Genomic DNA, 16,902 nt, shown 5'->3' on the forward strand with positions numbered 1-16,902 from the left:
TTAAATTAGAATGCAATTGCATTCCTTGGGGGTCAAACATATCCATAAACATGTTTTCTCTCCAATAGATGACCATCTATGGACATGAGGATGAAGAAAAAATACACATGAAACATGCTGTATGTACGAGATCTTAATATGACACCTCGTTTTGTTTTTATTGCTTCGAGGGAATCCTCCACATGTACGTGCTCAATTGCTTTAGCCATTCTGGCTGGTTTACTATAAACAGTGACCTGTTTGAATTCACTTGCTGCGTGTTAATTCATTTGCTGTGTGTAAATAAAATACAGATGATTAACATTTGATTTCTAAGTGAAAATCCTGCTTAGGTTTATTTCATTTGGAGTGGGATTTTGCCATCATTCACTCAGAGGTTTAAATCCATGTTCACTCCCGCTGTCTCCTCCTTAAAGGTGTGTCAGGACAAAGTTTAGAACAGATTAACTTTCAATACAAATAAATAATAATCCTTCCTTCTACCTTCATCCATTATTATGGCTCTTATTCTGGAAAATGATCCTGTTATACACTGTTTAGTTCAGAGGGAATCCCAAGTCTCTGTGTACTTATTTCAAAGGCATTAGCCTCAAGCTGCAAATTGTTAATTTCATATTTTATCTCACTAAAAATAACAAGAAAATAACAAGTCTTTCTCTTGTGTGCACTAAACAGAAGCTATAAACCAGTTGTCTGTCACAGCTAACTGCAGGTAAATAGAGTTAGAGTTTGGAGCCATAGGAGTAACTTTGTTTGAACAACCCTGTTGCTATTGAACCATATTTAGTCACTGGAGCTTGGGGTGGTTGCCTGTGCTAGACTTTGAAAGTAACACAGAAAGCTGCAGAGATTCCATACAGACGCCATTCTCCTTATATGGCACACACTGCAACTTCTCTGTTCAGTGTATCTGTTCCTCTTTCCCTCCTCTTCACTCTTCATCCCTCCCACTGCCTGTCTGTGCTGATTTTTTCAACCCATGGTCCTTTTCCACGAATGCCACCCCATCTCCTTGATGTTGGCCAGAGGGAACCTGAAGGCCCTTAATGTTGGTCTTAGGTCTGTCATCAGTTTTTACACAAACAGACACACACGAACACAATGCTATGTCTCTGGCGCAGTTATCAACCAGCAGTTTGATTTACCGGGACAAACAGAAAAGTGTCCTTATAAAGGAAGTTCCATTGGAAAGAAGCTGCACACAGGAGGGATGCAGCAGGACAGGGGAGGAGCTGTTTGCTGTGTGTGTAGCAACAGAAAGATGGGATGTGCACACACACACACACACACACACACACACACACACACACAAAGAAACTCACATTCATTATGCGAATTATGAGTTATGTACTGGTGGGAAACTCTCCAGGGAGGTTACAGTAAAAGGGGATTCCTATGCAGGGGACAGCTGGTTTTCCTTATGAGGAGTGGGAACGCATTGCATAATCTTTAAACCCTAGAACGTGTAGGAGTGACGCACACAGTTTTATAATTATGATTCCTGTTCATTTTTTCCCACTGTTTAGCCTTATTAGATTCAACTCAGAGGTGTGTGGAAATAAATGATACAAAATAAGGAGGTAAAAGCCCAGATTGCAATTTGAAATAATATTTTATTAGACTGCAGTTAAATTGTCTAAATTGTAAAGACTTTCTTGATTGCCTTTGAATAAATTCTTTGAAACATGACACCTGTAAATTATGTTAAAAAGGTTTTTCTACAGGGAAAGTACATAGAAATACATTTTTATTATATTGAAAATGTACTGCCACAGACAGAAGACAACTCCATCCCACACATCCACTCCTACAGCCATTGTAGAATAACACATACATCACCTAACATGCATGTCTTTAAACAGTAGAAACTGGAACACCTGGAAGAAACACAGACATTGAGAGAACATACAAACTGATAACAACAGTTAATTATGATTCAAGGCGCCCAATAAACGCTTGGCTTGATTAGTGCTGAATTACTAAATATTTTTGAACCAACTCTTTCCAAAGAAATTAGTTAAGACAGCAAGTGATAGCATGTTTTTAAGATTAGACTCAAATTGAACCAATTATTCGGCTTCTGTGTTTATTGTGGGTCCAGCTTTTATGATTCAATTAATGGAAACAACAAATCAAGTCATGAAATGTTCCTAAAATCTGTCATGATGCATAAAGAATAAACACATAAATTCAAGTTGAGCCATGCTGTTTACCTACAAACACACATTTGGCTTGTCCATCTACAAGAATGTAAAGTAATTGAACTAATTCTTTGGACAGGAGGGAGAGGAGAGGATGTTCCCTTTGGTAAGGTTATACTATTACACGTTTTCTTTTATATTTTGTAATATAAACTGCAGTTACTTTTAAAATATCAAGGTTTAGTTATCTAGTTTTATACAAATGATCTCATTTTAATTAATAAAAAACAAGTTATTATTTAATTTAACACAGTATCACTGACACTAAAATATCTAGTGTGTGAGAATTTGAGTTAATCGGTCTATTAATCTGAATAATGTGCTTATGGTAGACTCATAACCAAGACGTAGAATGAACCTTGCTGTGTTACATAGGCTTGATTATTTTTCGGGGTATTTTAATGTAGTTTGGCTCATGATGTAGTTAATTTTAACGAGAAGTTCTATATCAATTTGGATCATTTTATTTATAAAATATGTCACATGTATAAACGTGTTGCACATTAAAATCTAAAAAAAAGGTCTTGTAACATAAATGTTGTGGATTTAGATGTACTGGATTTGTTAGCTGCAGTAAATTTCAAGATATTAAAAAAAACTGATGAAACTGTATTACACGCCAATTTATTTTACAACCATAACCTGACCTCACAGCCCGTGTGTGCGCTAGTCTTACACACAAACATGATGTCTTTGTGCTGGAACAGTAAGCATGGAGATTAGGGAGTTATGGTGTTTTCCATTTTACTGTTGACTGTTATATATGACCTTTTAATCCTCTGCTTCTCTGTCAGCAGCACCCTCCACTCCATTCAGCGCCTTTTCATTCATCTTACATCCCTGTGACTCCTCGAACCTGCTGGTGTCCGCAGTGCGCATGTCCGTTGCCTCCGCAGCCCCGCTGACAGATGCTGGACGATGCTGCAGCTGGAGGAGGAGGGTCCCCTCGTACAGCTCCACCTTCGCGCAACAGTCCGCAGTTTAAATAGTAAGGCTTTGAAATTGACGAGGGTCATTTGGACTGTTCGCTTTTGGAGTACCTCGTCAACGCCGGCTTCTCCAAACTCCAACTTTCCAAAGCCAAAGCTCCCCTGAACACCCGTTTCTTCACATTATGTAAGTATATCCTTTAGTGGAAGCGTGCAGCGGCGGTCATGAAGTGCACCTGTCAATCGGCATCCCCTCATAACTTTAAATGCGTTTAAGGAAGAGGGAGTCTGCGTGTTTTCCTGTAGATAATGGCGGTTGCAGAGCTTTATTGTGAACTTTGTAGCTACTATGAAAAATTATTTTAAAAATATGCTTTAATTAATGTTTTATGGTAGCCTAGCATATGAGTTTTATTCATAACTTCTTCTGACAGTTAAAAGCAATGACATAGTTTACGTATCTGGGCGTCAGCTCATTATGTAATTATACATCTCCTGTATGCAAACACTTATTTGTGCATTAGATAAAGTGCAACAGACGACGTAGTATTATTGTTAAGTTAATCAACTACAGTTAATACTGTAAAAAAAATACATATATTAAAAAAAACTGTAAAAAGTATTCGCGATCATAAGGAAAAGGGGAAAGGTCTGTCTATCTAAGAACCACATCCCACTGACCACTGAGTTTCCTGTTTTCCAAATATGGTTGTATTGGGCTGCATGTATATCCAGTATGTTTTCCCTGAAGATGCAGATAGCACAGACTCGTGACAATTTTCACATACAGCTAACTAATCTTGTCATGATTGGTTTGGAGGAGTGATGGACTGATTTTTATATAACACTCTTCTGCTCTCCTGAGGCACTCAAAGCGCTTTATACACGCCTCATTCACAAATTCATACAAGCCTTTTTTCTATGATTAAGCGCTTTCTGTCTAACATTAACACACATTCATAGCAACTTGGGGCTAGTATCCTGCCCAAGGATATTTGGCATGCAGACGTAGTCTCCCTTCTGTTTTATTTCAAGGGCTTTCACTGTCATAACCACACAAGCTAATGGACAGTCTAATAACTGAGTATTTCAACTCAATTATATATATGTAAAACTTGGATGCAGCTTTAAACAGATTAATTTTGCCACAGCATCACAGGTTTCTGGATGAACAGTTAAAGGAACAGTTTGGCAAGCACTGGGATATTCCTGGTCAGAAAATAAGAGGAAACACTTCCTGGAACAAGTCAAGTGTATATTTTAATAAATTCAATTAAACTATTTTCATGTTTTAATAGCAAACATTGAGCAAAGGCCTGGAAAACCTGATGCATCTGAGTTTATTGATAAAAGGATAACAGGAAGAAGAGAGAAAAGTTGTAAAATTGTCAGCCACTCGGTCAGCCACAAATAGAAAGGTCACTTAGTCTCCTGAGTGATATTTCCACTTGTTTATTATTTTTGATAGAGACTCTGGAATAATGATCCAGTTTATTGGTCTCATCACAAGTTTTATTTTTAGCCTTGGTGTGATATTTTTGACAAACTAGAACCGAGACAATACTGATTTGGTTTGATGATTACACAGGAGAGAGTTTAATATTATATTTAGTGGTTAAAGTTATGACAGATCAATAATACTGGATTATGTGTAGTTTAGTCTCATGGCGAATAAAGATGCCAGAGATGACAAACCATCGTCGTGACTGTGAGACTTTTCCCTCTGAACCCTGTTCTGTCTTCAAGATACACTTACTGAGCACCAAACTGTATCAACACCACAGAAAGTGAGAGTGGACTCCACAACTATTAAGCATTAACTCAAGTTGGTGAGAAAGGTTAAAGAGAGTGAGGAGGAGCAACTTGATTGGCTGCACACACTTAAGTATACGGGGAGTGTCAGGAAAAGTTTGTTTACATTTATCTGCAGAAAATCACCAGATCATCAGAGGGTTCCTTCCTTGTTTTCTCAGACGTGTGCTTGACTTACTGCTTTCATCCACTGACATATAGACAGTGTTTGCTTCTGCTTCAAGCTAATACTTTTACAGTATATTTTATAGTTTGTGACTTAGTTTGTCTAAGACCAGGATTTCATATATAAGCTATCTTAGGTTAGAAAGTAAAACATTTTTTCCACTTAAAAACTTGCAAACTTGTTTCATTTTATCCATCACATTATGGTTTTATAGTTATGTAACAGTCCCTAAATTAGATCTAATGGGTTCCGTTTTTTTAATAACACTTGAAAAGAATTAAGTGCATGTACATTTACTCTACATATTTCTGTTAGCATTTCACATAAGCTCGGGAATGCTCCTTTTCAGACATGACTGAGTCCCAGGCACTTGTTCATGATTTAACCAGTGCATTTAAAAATGAATGCTACTATGGCCCCGTGTGAAGCACGATTGTTAAAGCTCCGGGCCCCCCTCAGGCTCTCTGCCTTACTGTTATCATTTTGGAGTAAACGACAAGGCCGGCAAGAGACATACTATTCCCTATATGGGCTTTGTTTGGGAGTTCACTTGCCTTGCTGTTTAGGTCTGCAGAAAAGAGCCCTGCTCCAGAGAAGGGGTCCATATATGGTCATCACAGCACGAGACTGAAGCCTCAAGCAGGAGACAGAGAGAGAGTAAGAGAGAGCAGGAGAGAGAGAGAGATGCAGAGTGAAAGACCGGAAAAAATGGATGTTGACAATTAAGCACTGACTTGACTGAGTATAAGTAAATGCCAGCAAGTATTAATGGTTTAGAGTTATTTGAGATAGAGCTGTTGACAAAACGTAGCGGTCTTTGTTGCTGAGTTAATTAAAATCAATTTCCCAGCCTCAGTCATTGGATCTACAGTAGGGAGGGGAATTGTTTGAGCTCTTCCCTTGTGGTGTGTGAGAGAGACAGGGAGAGAGTGCAGGGTCGAGAGGGGGGTGGAGGTCTGTGAGAATGGCTGCACTCTGGAACTCCCCGATAGATGAAGCATATTAACTCTTTGGGTTACGACCACAAGCAAGGAGGCAAATTTATAGCATGACTCCCACTAGGACTTACTCATTACTTGACACAGGGTTTTGCTATCTATAGGCCCAATCAGGTACTTCCAGTACCTGCAAGTGATTATTGTCTCTTACTGACTGCTGCTACTGACTTTCCGTTGCCTCTTTTCTCCCTTACTTGCATTCTTTCTGTCATCCATCTTTGTTTTATTTACTGCTCCCTCTTTTCTAACATTCAGTTAATTTTTTGTCATCGACAGCTGGCCCTTCACCTTAAGCCAAGATGTCCACGAAGGCCCCTACCGAGGATGAGAAGTTCCTCTTTGTTGACAAAGACTTCCTCAACAGCCCGATGGCTCAGGCTGACTGGGCAGCCAAGAAGTTGGTATGGGTTCCATCAGAAAAGCATGGCTTTGAGGCAGCTAGTATAAAGGAGGAGCATGGCGACGAGGTGCTGGTGGAGCTGGCTGATAATGCCAAGAAGATAACAGTCAATAAAGATGACATCCAGAAGATGAACCCTCCCAAGTTCAGCAAGGTGGAGGACATGGCCGAGCTCACCTGTCTAAATGAGGCCTCTGTGTTGCACAATCTTCGCGAGAGGTACTTCTCTGGGCTCATTTATGTAAGTATTTACTAAAAACAAGCGCATGCTCACAAAATAGTTTATGCCTTATTCTTATGGCAACTTGTTGACTTTGTTATCCCTTTGTTATTTGGATTGGGATGTACAAACTCTGACCCTAAATAAAGTACTAGAAAAATGATGACAAACTATGAATTTCCTCAGATTATTGTACTTTTTACTACTACTACTACTACTACTGTCTCGTTCTCTGGCAGAAACAAGCATGCAAACTGTGCAAGTTGTCCTTGTCTCACCTTTCTTGCATTCTCTGCTCTCAGACATACTCTGGCCTGTTCTGCGTGGTGGTGAATCCTTACAAAATGCTGCCCATCTACTCAGAGAAGATCATTGAAATGTACAAAGGAAAGAAACGACATGAACTACCCCCTCATATCTATTCCATCTCTGACAACGCCTATAGAAACATGATGCAAGGTAAGATGCTTACTACAAAACTCCTCTTGTGATGTAGATGCTTTCATACTGCAAAGACATGTTCCTACCCATGTTAGCTCTGTAATGGGGCTTTTTTATGTTATCTATCCAAAGTATACAATAGAAAAAGAGTCTTAGGCAACCCTTTCTTTATGTTTTGCTTCCAAGGAGCCAGACTCTAGTATTTTTAAAAGTGGTTCTCCAAATCAAATCAAATCACTTTTATTGTCACATCACATGTGCAGGTACATTGGTACAGCACATGTGAGTGAAATTCTTGTGTGCGAGCTTCACAAGCAACAGAGTTGTGCAAAATACAATAATGTAAACAAGCAAAATACAAGAATGGCTACATCTGAAACTAATAAATATATGTACAATATATAATAGTATATGCATTTCTGGATGTGTATACTAAATATTTTTCTACGTGTGTGTGTGTGTGTGTGTACACATATTTTACAAATTAAATAGAGTAAACAATAAATAAAATATATAAAATAAAATATACAGAGTGAGACATGTGCAAAACAGTGGCATTACTGTACAGTATGGAGTGCATAATGTTAAAGTTCCAGTAGTGAAGCTGAGGTGTCTATGAAGTGTTCAGCAGTCTGATGGCCTGATGGAAAAAGCTGTCTCTCAGTCTGCTGGTACGGGACCGGATGCTGCAGAACCTCCTTCCTGATGGAAGCAGTCTGAACAGTTTATGGCTGGGGTGACTGGAGTCCTTGATGATCCTCCCCGCTTTCCTCAGGCACCGCTTCCTGTAGATGTCTTGGAGGGAGGGAAGCTCACCTCCAATTATCCGTTCAGAGCACCGCACTACTCGCTGGAGAGCTTTGCAGTTGTAGGCGGTGCTGTTGCCATACCAGGTGGTGATGCATCCAGTGAGGATGCTCTCAATGGCACAGTGATAGAAGGTCCTGAGGATGCGGGGGCTCATGCCGAATCTTTTCAGTCTCCTGAGAAAGAAGAGGCGCTGCTGCGCCTTCTTCACTGTTTTGTTTGTGTGTACTGACCACGTAAGATCCTCAGCCAGATGTACACCAAGGAACCGGAAGCTGCTCACTCTCTCCACAGCAGCGCCGTTGATGGTGATGGGGGTGTGTACTTCTCTGCACCTCCGGAAGTCCACTATCAACTCCTTTGTCTTTGCGACGTTGAGGGTGAGATGGTTGTCTTGACACCAGTGGGTCAGGGCGCTGACCTCCTCCCTGTAAGCTGTCTCATCACTGTTGGTGATAAGACCCACCACTGTAGTGTCGTCCGCAAACTTCACAATGATGTTGGAGTTGTTAGTGGCCGTGCAGTCGTAGGTGTAGAGTGAGTACAGGAGAGGGCTCAGTACACACCCCTGTGGAGCACCAGTGTTCAGTGTGACGGGGGATGAGGTGATGCTGCCCAGTCTGACCACTTGGCGTCTGTCAGACAGGAAGCTAAGGATCCAGCTGCAGAGGGAGCTGCTCAGTCCTAGATCCTGCAGTTTCCTGTCCAGCTTCGAGGGAACGATGGTATTGAATGCTGAGCTGTAATCTACAAACAGCATTCTCACATACGTGTCTCTCTTCTCCAGGTGTGACAGGGCAGTGTGTAGTGTCAGGGCTATGGCATCATCAGTGGACCTGTTGTGGCGGTATGCGAACTGTAGAGGGTCCAGTGAGTCGGGTAGTGCAGAGCAGATGAAGTCCCTGACCAGCTTCTCGAAGCATTTGCTTACGATGGGGGTCAGGGCTACAGGTCGCCAGTCGTTCAATGAGGAGATGGTGGAGGATTTGGGTACAGGGACGATGGTGGCCATTTTGAAGCAGGCTGGGACTACAGACAGAGAGAGGGAAAGGTTGAAGATGTGCGTGAACACTCCAGCCAGCTGAGCCGCGCATGACTTGAGGACGCGGCCGGGAATCCCGTCCGGACCAGTAGCTTTGCGTGCGTTCACCTTCCTGAAGCTTCCAGGTTTTCTAAAGATCTTTTATAGTTTTTCTCTGGACATTGGCTACCTTTTGTTGTTGTTGTTTTGTTTATTAAGCCTAGTATTGGTTCCCTGGCATCCAGTATAAAAGCATAACTGAATAGAAAGACACACAATTGAATGTAATCAGTCACTGACTGGCCTCCCCAGGGCCCAAACTTCAACATTTTTAAAGCAGTGTGGGATAATCTTGGAAAACAACAGAACAAAAGTCAGGCAACACCCAAAGAAGAGCTTTGAATGTCCTTCAAGAAACCTGGAGAACTATTCTTGAAGCTTAATTAAAGACATTACAAGAACAGCCTGACCCTGGTAGCTCAGGCTTTGTTGAATGATGAAGGAGGTCATACCAAATATATGCAAACTCGGTTTTTGCTTTATATACTGAATATAAATGAATAAATTCAGAATTGTTTCAATAAATTGCTGTAGCTATTTTACTAGGAACTTTTGACTTTTGCACAGCACATGCTGAGATGGGCTACAACATTTATAAACTAAAATGATCAGATCAAAATGATAAATAATAACAAACTGAGACAAGAAAGCAACAAACGTAAGTATATCTTCAGCAGGCCTCACACATAACTGAATAAAATCTGCAGGCGTTAGCTGCTGAAGCTCTTAAGTAAGCTGTGTCAAATTGAGCTGTTTGTTGGCAGCTTTAAGAGCTTGTTGTGGGTGAGTTGTGGTGGCTCTTGGTGACGACAGGCTTATCACACTGTCATGTTGACAAAGTGGTTGACAAAACTGCAAATTAATCCATGAAACTGATGGCTTAAAATGCAGAGCCATGTTTATAATGTAGTGAGAACAAAAAATACACTCATTAAAATGTAAAATGGTATGAAAAACAACTCCAAAATAGTATTTTGGTCTCATAGAGGTGATGGTAGCAGTCTTGGTCATGCTTACAGTAAATGTCCCTGCAGTGATTCAGAGTGGCTGGTTTCCCATAGAATCAGAGTCTGTGTTTCCAGGGGGTCTTGCCCACTGGATTTTATGTTGATATGACGATGTGTTCTCTCAGAGGACTTGACATCTGGATTGTGAGATGGTTGAGAGATGGGTGGAGGGCAATAAAACATTTCCTGTTTCAGAAAACCCTCTTGCTTATTTAAAAAAAATTCTTAGGGAGTGTAAATGCCAAAGATTTAACAAGTTTATTGGTCCTATTAAATGAGCCTGAGACTTTTGTCCTTTGGTTTGAGGAGTTTCCTTCCTAAACAGGATGTTTGGACAGGAGTTACTGTAATTTAGAGAGTTATTGTTTGGAAACCATCAAAGAAAGTTGTGTTATAATTTCTTCCACTACTGTACAGGCCTCACACATACATGCACAGCTGTCAATTCTGATAGGGTCATTATTACAGTATTGAAGTACACACCTGAATGAACTTTGAATTTCAATGCTAAAAAGCTTGAAGAGATCCAAACAAGTAATCAGGTACTCTAAAGCTCTGTATTTTGTTGTCATTATAATTCCTTTAGAGAGTATGTGATTCACACTGTGATATACAAAGCAAAATAATTGTTCTAGGATGTAAGCCAACAACTTGAAACTATATTTCTTTACCCGGGGTACTTTTGTTTGAGAAAATGTCAGTAGCATCGAGACCACCAACCTCTGACACCCTCTCAGACTGTCCCCGGCAGCTTTAGGTTTTCCTACATTCATCACTTAATCTATTTGTGTTGACAATGCTGCATGAAATGTATGGACAGCCCATGCATGAGTACGGAGCCCTGCAAGGGATATTGGAGGAAAAAAAATTAAGATGAACTTTTGCAAGATCTTGCAAACGTTTTGCGAGATCTCACAAAGTAGGCCGCATCCTTCAGAGGCCACCAGCTCGAAGCTGACCAGGAGGTCGAGGCATGATGTGCCAGGAGTGCGGTGTTCCCCCCGGCTCTAGTGGGCCTCGACCTCCCGGTCAGCTTTGAGCTGGTGGGTAACAGACGTCTCCAAAAACGTCGGAGCACTTTTGCAAATATGTGATGTCTTGATAAACCAAGCAGATATTTGAAGTTTACACAGCTACATTTTGTGACCCATAAAGACTAATATTAAAACTAAGTAGCTGCCTCCATTGTTGGATACTGAAATTGGCTAGACCGCGCTATGAATTCTGGGATAGGTTGGGCCACGAAGGATACACCGACTTGGCCTTCAAATGCGACCTGCGAAGGATTTGTGGAGGAAGACTTTTTAAATATCTCCCCAATTATATCAAGACTGATGCAAACATATCGAGATAAGTTTGCATCACTGGGGTCAAAGCTGAGTGTAGCCAGGAGCTGTCTGTATTTGTGTCTGTGTGATGCACTTATGTAGTTTATGGATGAAGCTTGTGCATCCAGTTTGCTGGCTCTACCAGATATAGTCACATCAGGCTTTAAAAAAACTAACAGACAGCTATAAACCATAGTGGAAGTTCAAAATGCAAGTCCACAAAACAGGGAGTTGCAAGTCCACGTATATATCGCATTACGCATTACGATCAACGATGACTGATCAAAGAAAATAAAGAAGCCTATCAAATGTGACCGCGCCGATATGTAGAACAAATTTGGAAATAGATATACTGAAACACCAGTTTGTCTTCAATTTGCTAAATTTGTTTGGCAATGACAATATAAATAACTTAATTGGTCTTTGATAAAGCAACTTAATGCTTTCTAATGCTTTTCTGTTACTAATAAGGTGTACGCACTGAGTGATTTAACGTTACAACAAACCAGGATACAGGAAAATACCTCATAAGCTATAGTTTGTAAACACAGCATCAAGAGTAAACAAGAAGAAGGGAGGATTGGTGTTTATGTGGCGTTTGGATTATACATCTTCTGTTCATCTCTGAGAACGAAAGCTGGAACATAGCAGATGCTGTTCAGTCTGTGTCTGTATGTGCAGAAGAAAAAAATGTGTTTTGATTTGCTGCATTTATTTCAGACTAAACATTTTTTTCGGACTTATCATATATGTGACAGTAGATATTTAAGCTTGGACCACCCATTTAGCTGTCACGTTTTAACAACTGGGACTTAAAGTGCTTGAGTAAAGAAATCAAGATAAGTCGGCAGCGAAAAATAAGAACAAAAAAAACCACAAAGAGAAATATAAAGAAAAGCATAGAAAAGACAAGAAACAATTAATCAAAAATATATTCATTCTTTAAAAATAACAAAATGTCTCAAGTCTCGTGCAAAGGTGAAAGAGACTGTCTCATATGGGTTTAAGTGAACTCATGATACGTTTTCCTCGTGCTTATTTTCTATCACTGTTACTGTTACAATGGTGATGATTATGTTAAATGAAATTTCAAGTAATCCATGTGAGCCCAGAGTTCAGGCTTCGAACTATTCTCAGGCCGTTTGTCCTGCTCTTAGACCTGCATGATGTCAGCGAGACTGGATATCTTTAATATGATGATCTAAGACACACAGCGCAGGCTGTTACCACATAAAGTCCCACCTACCTGATGTTTAAACTTTCTGTTTATAAGGCAGGGGCAGTCAGAGGACAGTTGGTTTAAATGGAAGGGATGGCAGCTAAACAGCTTGATTTGAGACAACAAGATCCAGTGTTATTTTGAAATGTGAATCATGTGGTTCAGGAATAAGAATAGCTCATGGAGTGTGAAATCAGTATGATAGGTCCTGTTTAATTTTTAAAGCTGGGGGAAAAGTATCAGTTTGAGAGGGGCAGCGAGTCAGAGGAAGGTTGTCTTAAAGGCAACTTTAATGAGGGTCATGGTTTAGATAAATAAGAGTGATTTTGAGCTGTAATGTAAAGCTACTGTAGTGGAATAAAAAAGGAACTGGAAACGAGCATAGCTGTAGCTCAGGTGGCAGAGCAGGTTAGCCACTAATCAGAAGGTCGGTGGTTCGATCCCAGGCTGCCTCCTGGCTGCATGCCAAATATCCTTGGGCAAGATACTAACCTTGTTTACCTGCTGGTGGTGGTCAGAGAGCCCGGTGGCGCCAGTGTCCGGCAGCCTTGCCTTTGTCAGTGTGCCCCAGGGCAGCTGTGGCTACAATGTAGCTTGCCATTGCCTGTGTGTGAATGACTGAATGTAGTGTAAAGCAGGAACTGAGTAAAGTGCTATACAAATGCAGGCCATTTACATTAAAGTCTCCTTTTGATTCATAGGGTCTGATTGCTTGAAGCGTAGTCTTTTTCATAATTTAAACCTTTACAATATCAATGTCTCAAGGGTTCTCTATACACCAAAATAATATAAGAAAAACTATGACTGCCAGGGAGTTGTTATTGTTGATGCTTTGGTAGGATTTCCCATGAAGTTGTGACTAATGAAGCAGGATGTTCTACACTGAGTGCTGTAGTATGAACAATTCACATGTAAACTGGAAGTGGTGCATAACTGAAGCAAATCCAGATAAGTCTCCTAAGCTCTGAAACATTCCTTCTTCAGTCTTGGCCAAGATCCCATTCCTCCAAAATTGTACTTTGGTCTTTGATGTCCGGGAGATAAAAATGTAAATTCCCGTGGGGAGTTTTCTGTCCCCAGCAGCAGATGATTGACATGCTGTCCTTCCGTGCTCACAGTATATTTACTGGTGCAGAGACTCATATAATCAGATTTAATTCTCGTGACTTAATTAGGTTCACAGATTTTTTAAGTCTCATTCACTAATGTGAGTGCATGTTGTTTTTGGATTTGTTACAAGAATTCACAAATCTGGCCACCTTACTCTCTCTCTCTCTCTATGTGTGTTGCTGTCTTGCACTCTGCCTTAATTAGGAAGTGCAGAGAGGGAACAGGGTACATTTCGTCTGTATGTAAGGAATGAATCCAGTGGAACAGCAGCCAAACTGGAGTTCACATGGAGAAAAGGCATCCACCCCAGTTTACAGTTCAATGGAGGCTGGACACTGTATCTGTGTGTGCAGAATAGAATAGAATAGCCCTTTATTGTCACTGTACTTGTTCGACGAAATTATGAGTGCTCCACCCTAATTGTGCAGGAGTGTGCTGCTGGTTTATCTTGTGTGTGCGTGTGTGTGTGTGTACTTGTATGTGTGTGTCTTGGGGACCGCTTTAAATTTTCCACCTCTAAAGAGAGGACAGTTTGGCAAAGTGAAAACTCAATTTATGAAACACCTTCAAAGAGTTTTGTTGAGACTAAGGTTGATGTAATGATGCAACAGGGTTAGAGAGGAGCGGTTAGACTAATTTCTGTTGAACAAGATCACATTAAGCCCAGTTTAATCTCAAGTGCCAGACAAGTTAAGTTGTTGTAGTACCACCAACATTTTTCCTTTCTTTAGTAGAAAGAAGTTCATTAAACATTAGACAATTAAATATAGAGTATCTGTTAAAATCAATAGACAGTAAACATCATCATATCGTGTGAGACAGCTTTTCCACCTTCAGTTAGTCTACTGTCACTAAAAAGAAATGTTTTGGATACGTCTCCAAGGCTAGCTATCTTACTTCAGGCTACAGGCTATGGGGGCTATAAAATTGAAAACAATTAGTGCTTTGGTTTGTGACGTTATCCATTCTGTCAGTGCAATGTTTCCTGGTGCAATAAATGGGGAAAAATTTCCAAAAATGATGCCCTCCTCTCTTGCAATTTTAATTTTCTATGCAGTGGGTCAGATTGGACAATAGATATAAAAGAGAGGAAGTGCCTTAAACATTTCTTTCTAAAAGGTAGAAAGGTAGTGACTCCTCTAGTTGAAAAAAGATGATGTCCAGTATAAGAAAACTACTTACACTCTGACCTCAGTAAAGACTGTACTGATGAGTGCATGAACTCAGTTCAAGTCTTATGGAATACAGCAGTATCAGGAAGGACATTAAAGCAGGGTATGTTTAGGGGGGACCATATAAATGTTCACAGGCCCTCATGTCTGGTTTAAAAGAAATTGGAAATTGTGTGGCTCAAAGTTTCAGAGATGAAATTTCACAAATCAGTGGGTGACATCATGGTCGCTATGTCCATGTTTTATATAGTCTATGGAACTCTTTGGGAGACGTTTGACACCACAGAGATGGAGTGAAGTGTCAGTAAATAACCTCACAAAGTTAGACATGTCATTAGATTTGTGTCCTGGACATGTGGATGATAATCAAAATGAAAATGACACTCTTCAGTGTCAGAATGAGGAATTGTCTCCCGTCATTCACCCTACCCTGGGTCATTTTTGTTGCACAGTTGCATAGAGGTTTATGAGGCTGCCTAGTATGCCATTTGTTCTGTTCTGATCACAAATGCCCAGAAAAGTTATCTCTCTTTCAGCAACGTGCACCATACTCCCCCAGGGGTGGTTTGTACTGAAGTATACAGTTACAGTTTAGCCTTACATGGTCTTCGTGTAATCTCCCTGGAGTATTTTTGGAGACAGTCTAATGACTCATTGTTTTTGCGCATTCAGAGTTCATTTTCATGTGTAAAAATCAAAGTATTTTTAAGAGTTACATGTTTTCTTTGGCACAAGGGAGTAAATCACAAAGCCTAGCTGGTGTTTTAAGTTTGACAGTAGATTGATCTTTATTGCTGGAGAATTACATGTGGTTTCACAGTAGTGCATTTGACTACTTTGCATGGTGAATATAAGTGGTAGAAAGAAAAGAAAGAAAATAAAAGTCCCTCATGTCTATCATGCACAATAAAAATTACAAATGTATTCTACAGTTACTGCAAATTTATTTAGCTGTATCATGAATTTTATGTTTAAAAGTATTCAACATAAGTTGTAATAAAAATAATCTAACACTGACTCTCTCTTGATTCTACAGATCGTGAAGACCAGTCCATTCTCTGCACGTAAGTGAAAATCTCTCTCCTCCATGCTCACCTGTTCCATCTCTGCATGTTTGTTTTTTTACATTTTAAACATCACATAAAAGCAGGAGTGAATGCTACATCTGTTTGTGTGCAAGAACAGTTACATAATGCTTGTGTAAACATAGATCTAAACAGACGAAATACCTTTTTGGTCTCTCAGCACCGTTTCAACCATTAGTGCCAAAAAGAAATGATTTTGTTTGTCGGATTTTGTTACCATGGAGTCATCTTGTATTCAAAGACAGCTAAACTGGATGTGCTTTAATGCTTTTACGGTGCTCCCAGAGGCCCCTCTCTCCTCTCAGACCCTTACTCAGGAAGTATGCCCTGGATCCTGATGGGAGAACCAGATTAGCTCTGCAAATGTTTTGGCTCTATTTTGTTTGTTTATTTGTTCTAAACTAATTATTGAGAACTTTGACTGGGCAATTGGACATCCAGGGACAAACGGCCTCATTTTGTCTCTTAATGATAGCTTGATATTTGGACTGGCCTGAACTGAACTGTACTTTTAATTTATAGTAAACAAAGTGAGTTAATTAGTTTTTCTTTGTGTGCTGGAGTGACTTCACGTTTTGTCATGTACCATTTTAAATTAGTTGCACAATATAATCTTGCTGTTTATACATGTATATCTCAGTCATAAATGTAATTTAATAAAGACAATCACAAGAATAACCTTCTACACAAGAAGGTTAATTTACATGAGGCCATATTTAAAACTGTTTAAAGTTTTGTACGCAGAGCCAAAACACCATCAGCTTGGAACATCAACTCCTTGCACTTTTTAAGATTTCTGAGCCCCATCAGGCCTTTGGACCCATAAAAGGCAAAAATGTTTCAGCAATGATACGTGGAATTTCATTTATGACATTCTTCCTTGTGGGTGGATGCACTTGTGTTTAATTGCTTTGTATGCTTTGTGG

At 40.0% G+C, this 16,902-nt stretch overlaps 1 protein-coding gene across 3 annotated transcripts in view; it reads left to right on the top strand.

Annotated features, from left to right (window-relative positions):
* Positions 1–3,160: 3,160 nt before the first annotated feature.
* The window catches only part of myh11a (myosin, heavy chain 11a, smooth muscle), a 33,021-nt gene continuing 19,279 nt past the window's right edge, over positions 3,161–16,902 (top strand). For 2 of the 3 annotated variants that reach the window (XM_085460194.1, XM_085460195.1), the window contains exons 1-4: positions 3,164–3,317; positions 6,383–6,747; positions 7,029–7,185; positions 15,928–15,955. In XM_085460194.1, coding sequence (XP_085316320.1) covers positions 6,406–6,747; positions 7,029–7,185; positions 15,928–15,955 — 527 coding nt within the window. In that variant the 5' untranslated portion in view covers positions 3,164–3,317; positions 6,383–6,405. Of the gene's footprint in view, positions 3,318–6,382; positions 6,748–7,028; positions 7,186–15,927; positions 15,956–16,902 lie in introns of all 3 variants that reach the window. The other variant, XM_085460197.1, reaches the window with a different exon arrangement.

Source organism: Copadichromis virginalis, linkage group LG6 (genome assembly GCF_057382275.1).
Source record: "Copadichromis virginalis isolate Kocher_CV1m ecotype Utaka linkage group LG6, C_Virginalis_male_GT1.1, whole genome shotgun sequence".
Lineage (NCBI taxonomy): Eukaryota > Metazoa > Chordata > Actinopteri > Cichliformes > Cichlidae > Copadichromis > Copadichromis virginalis.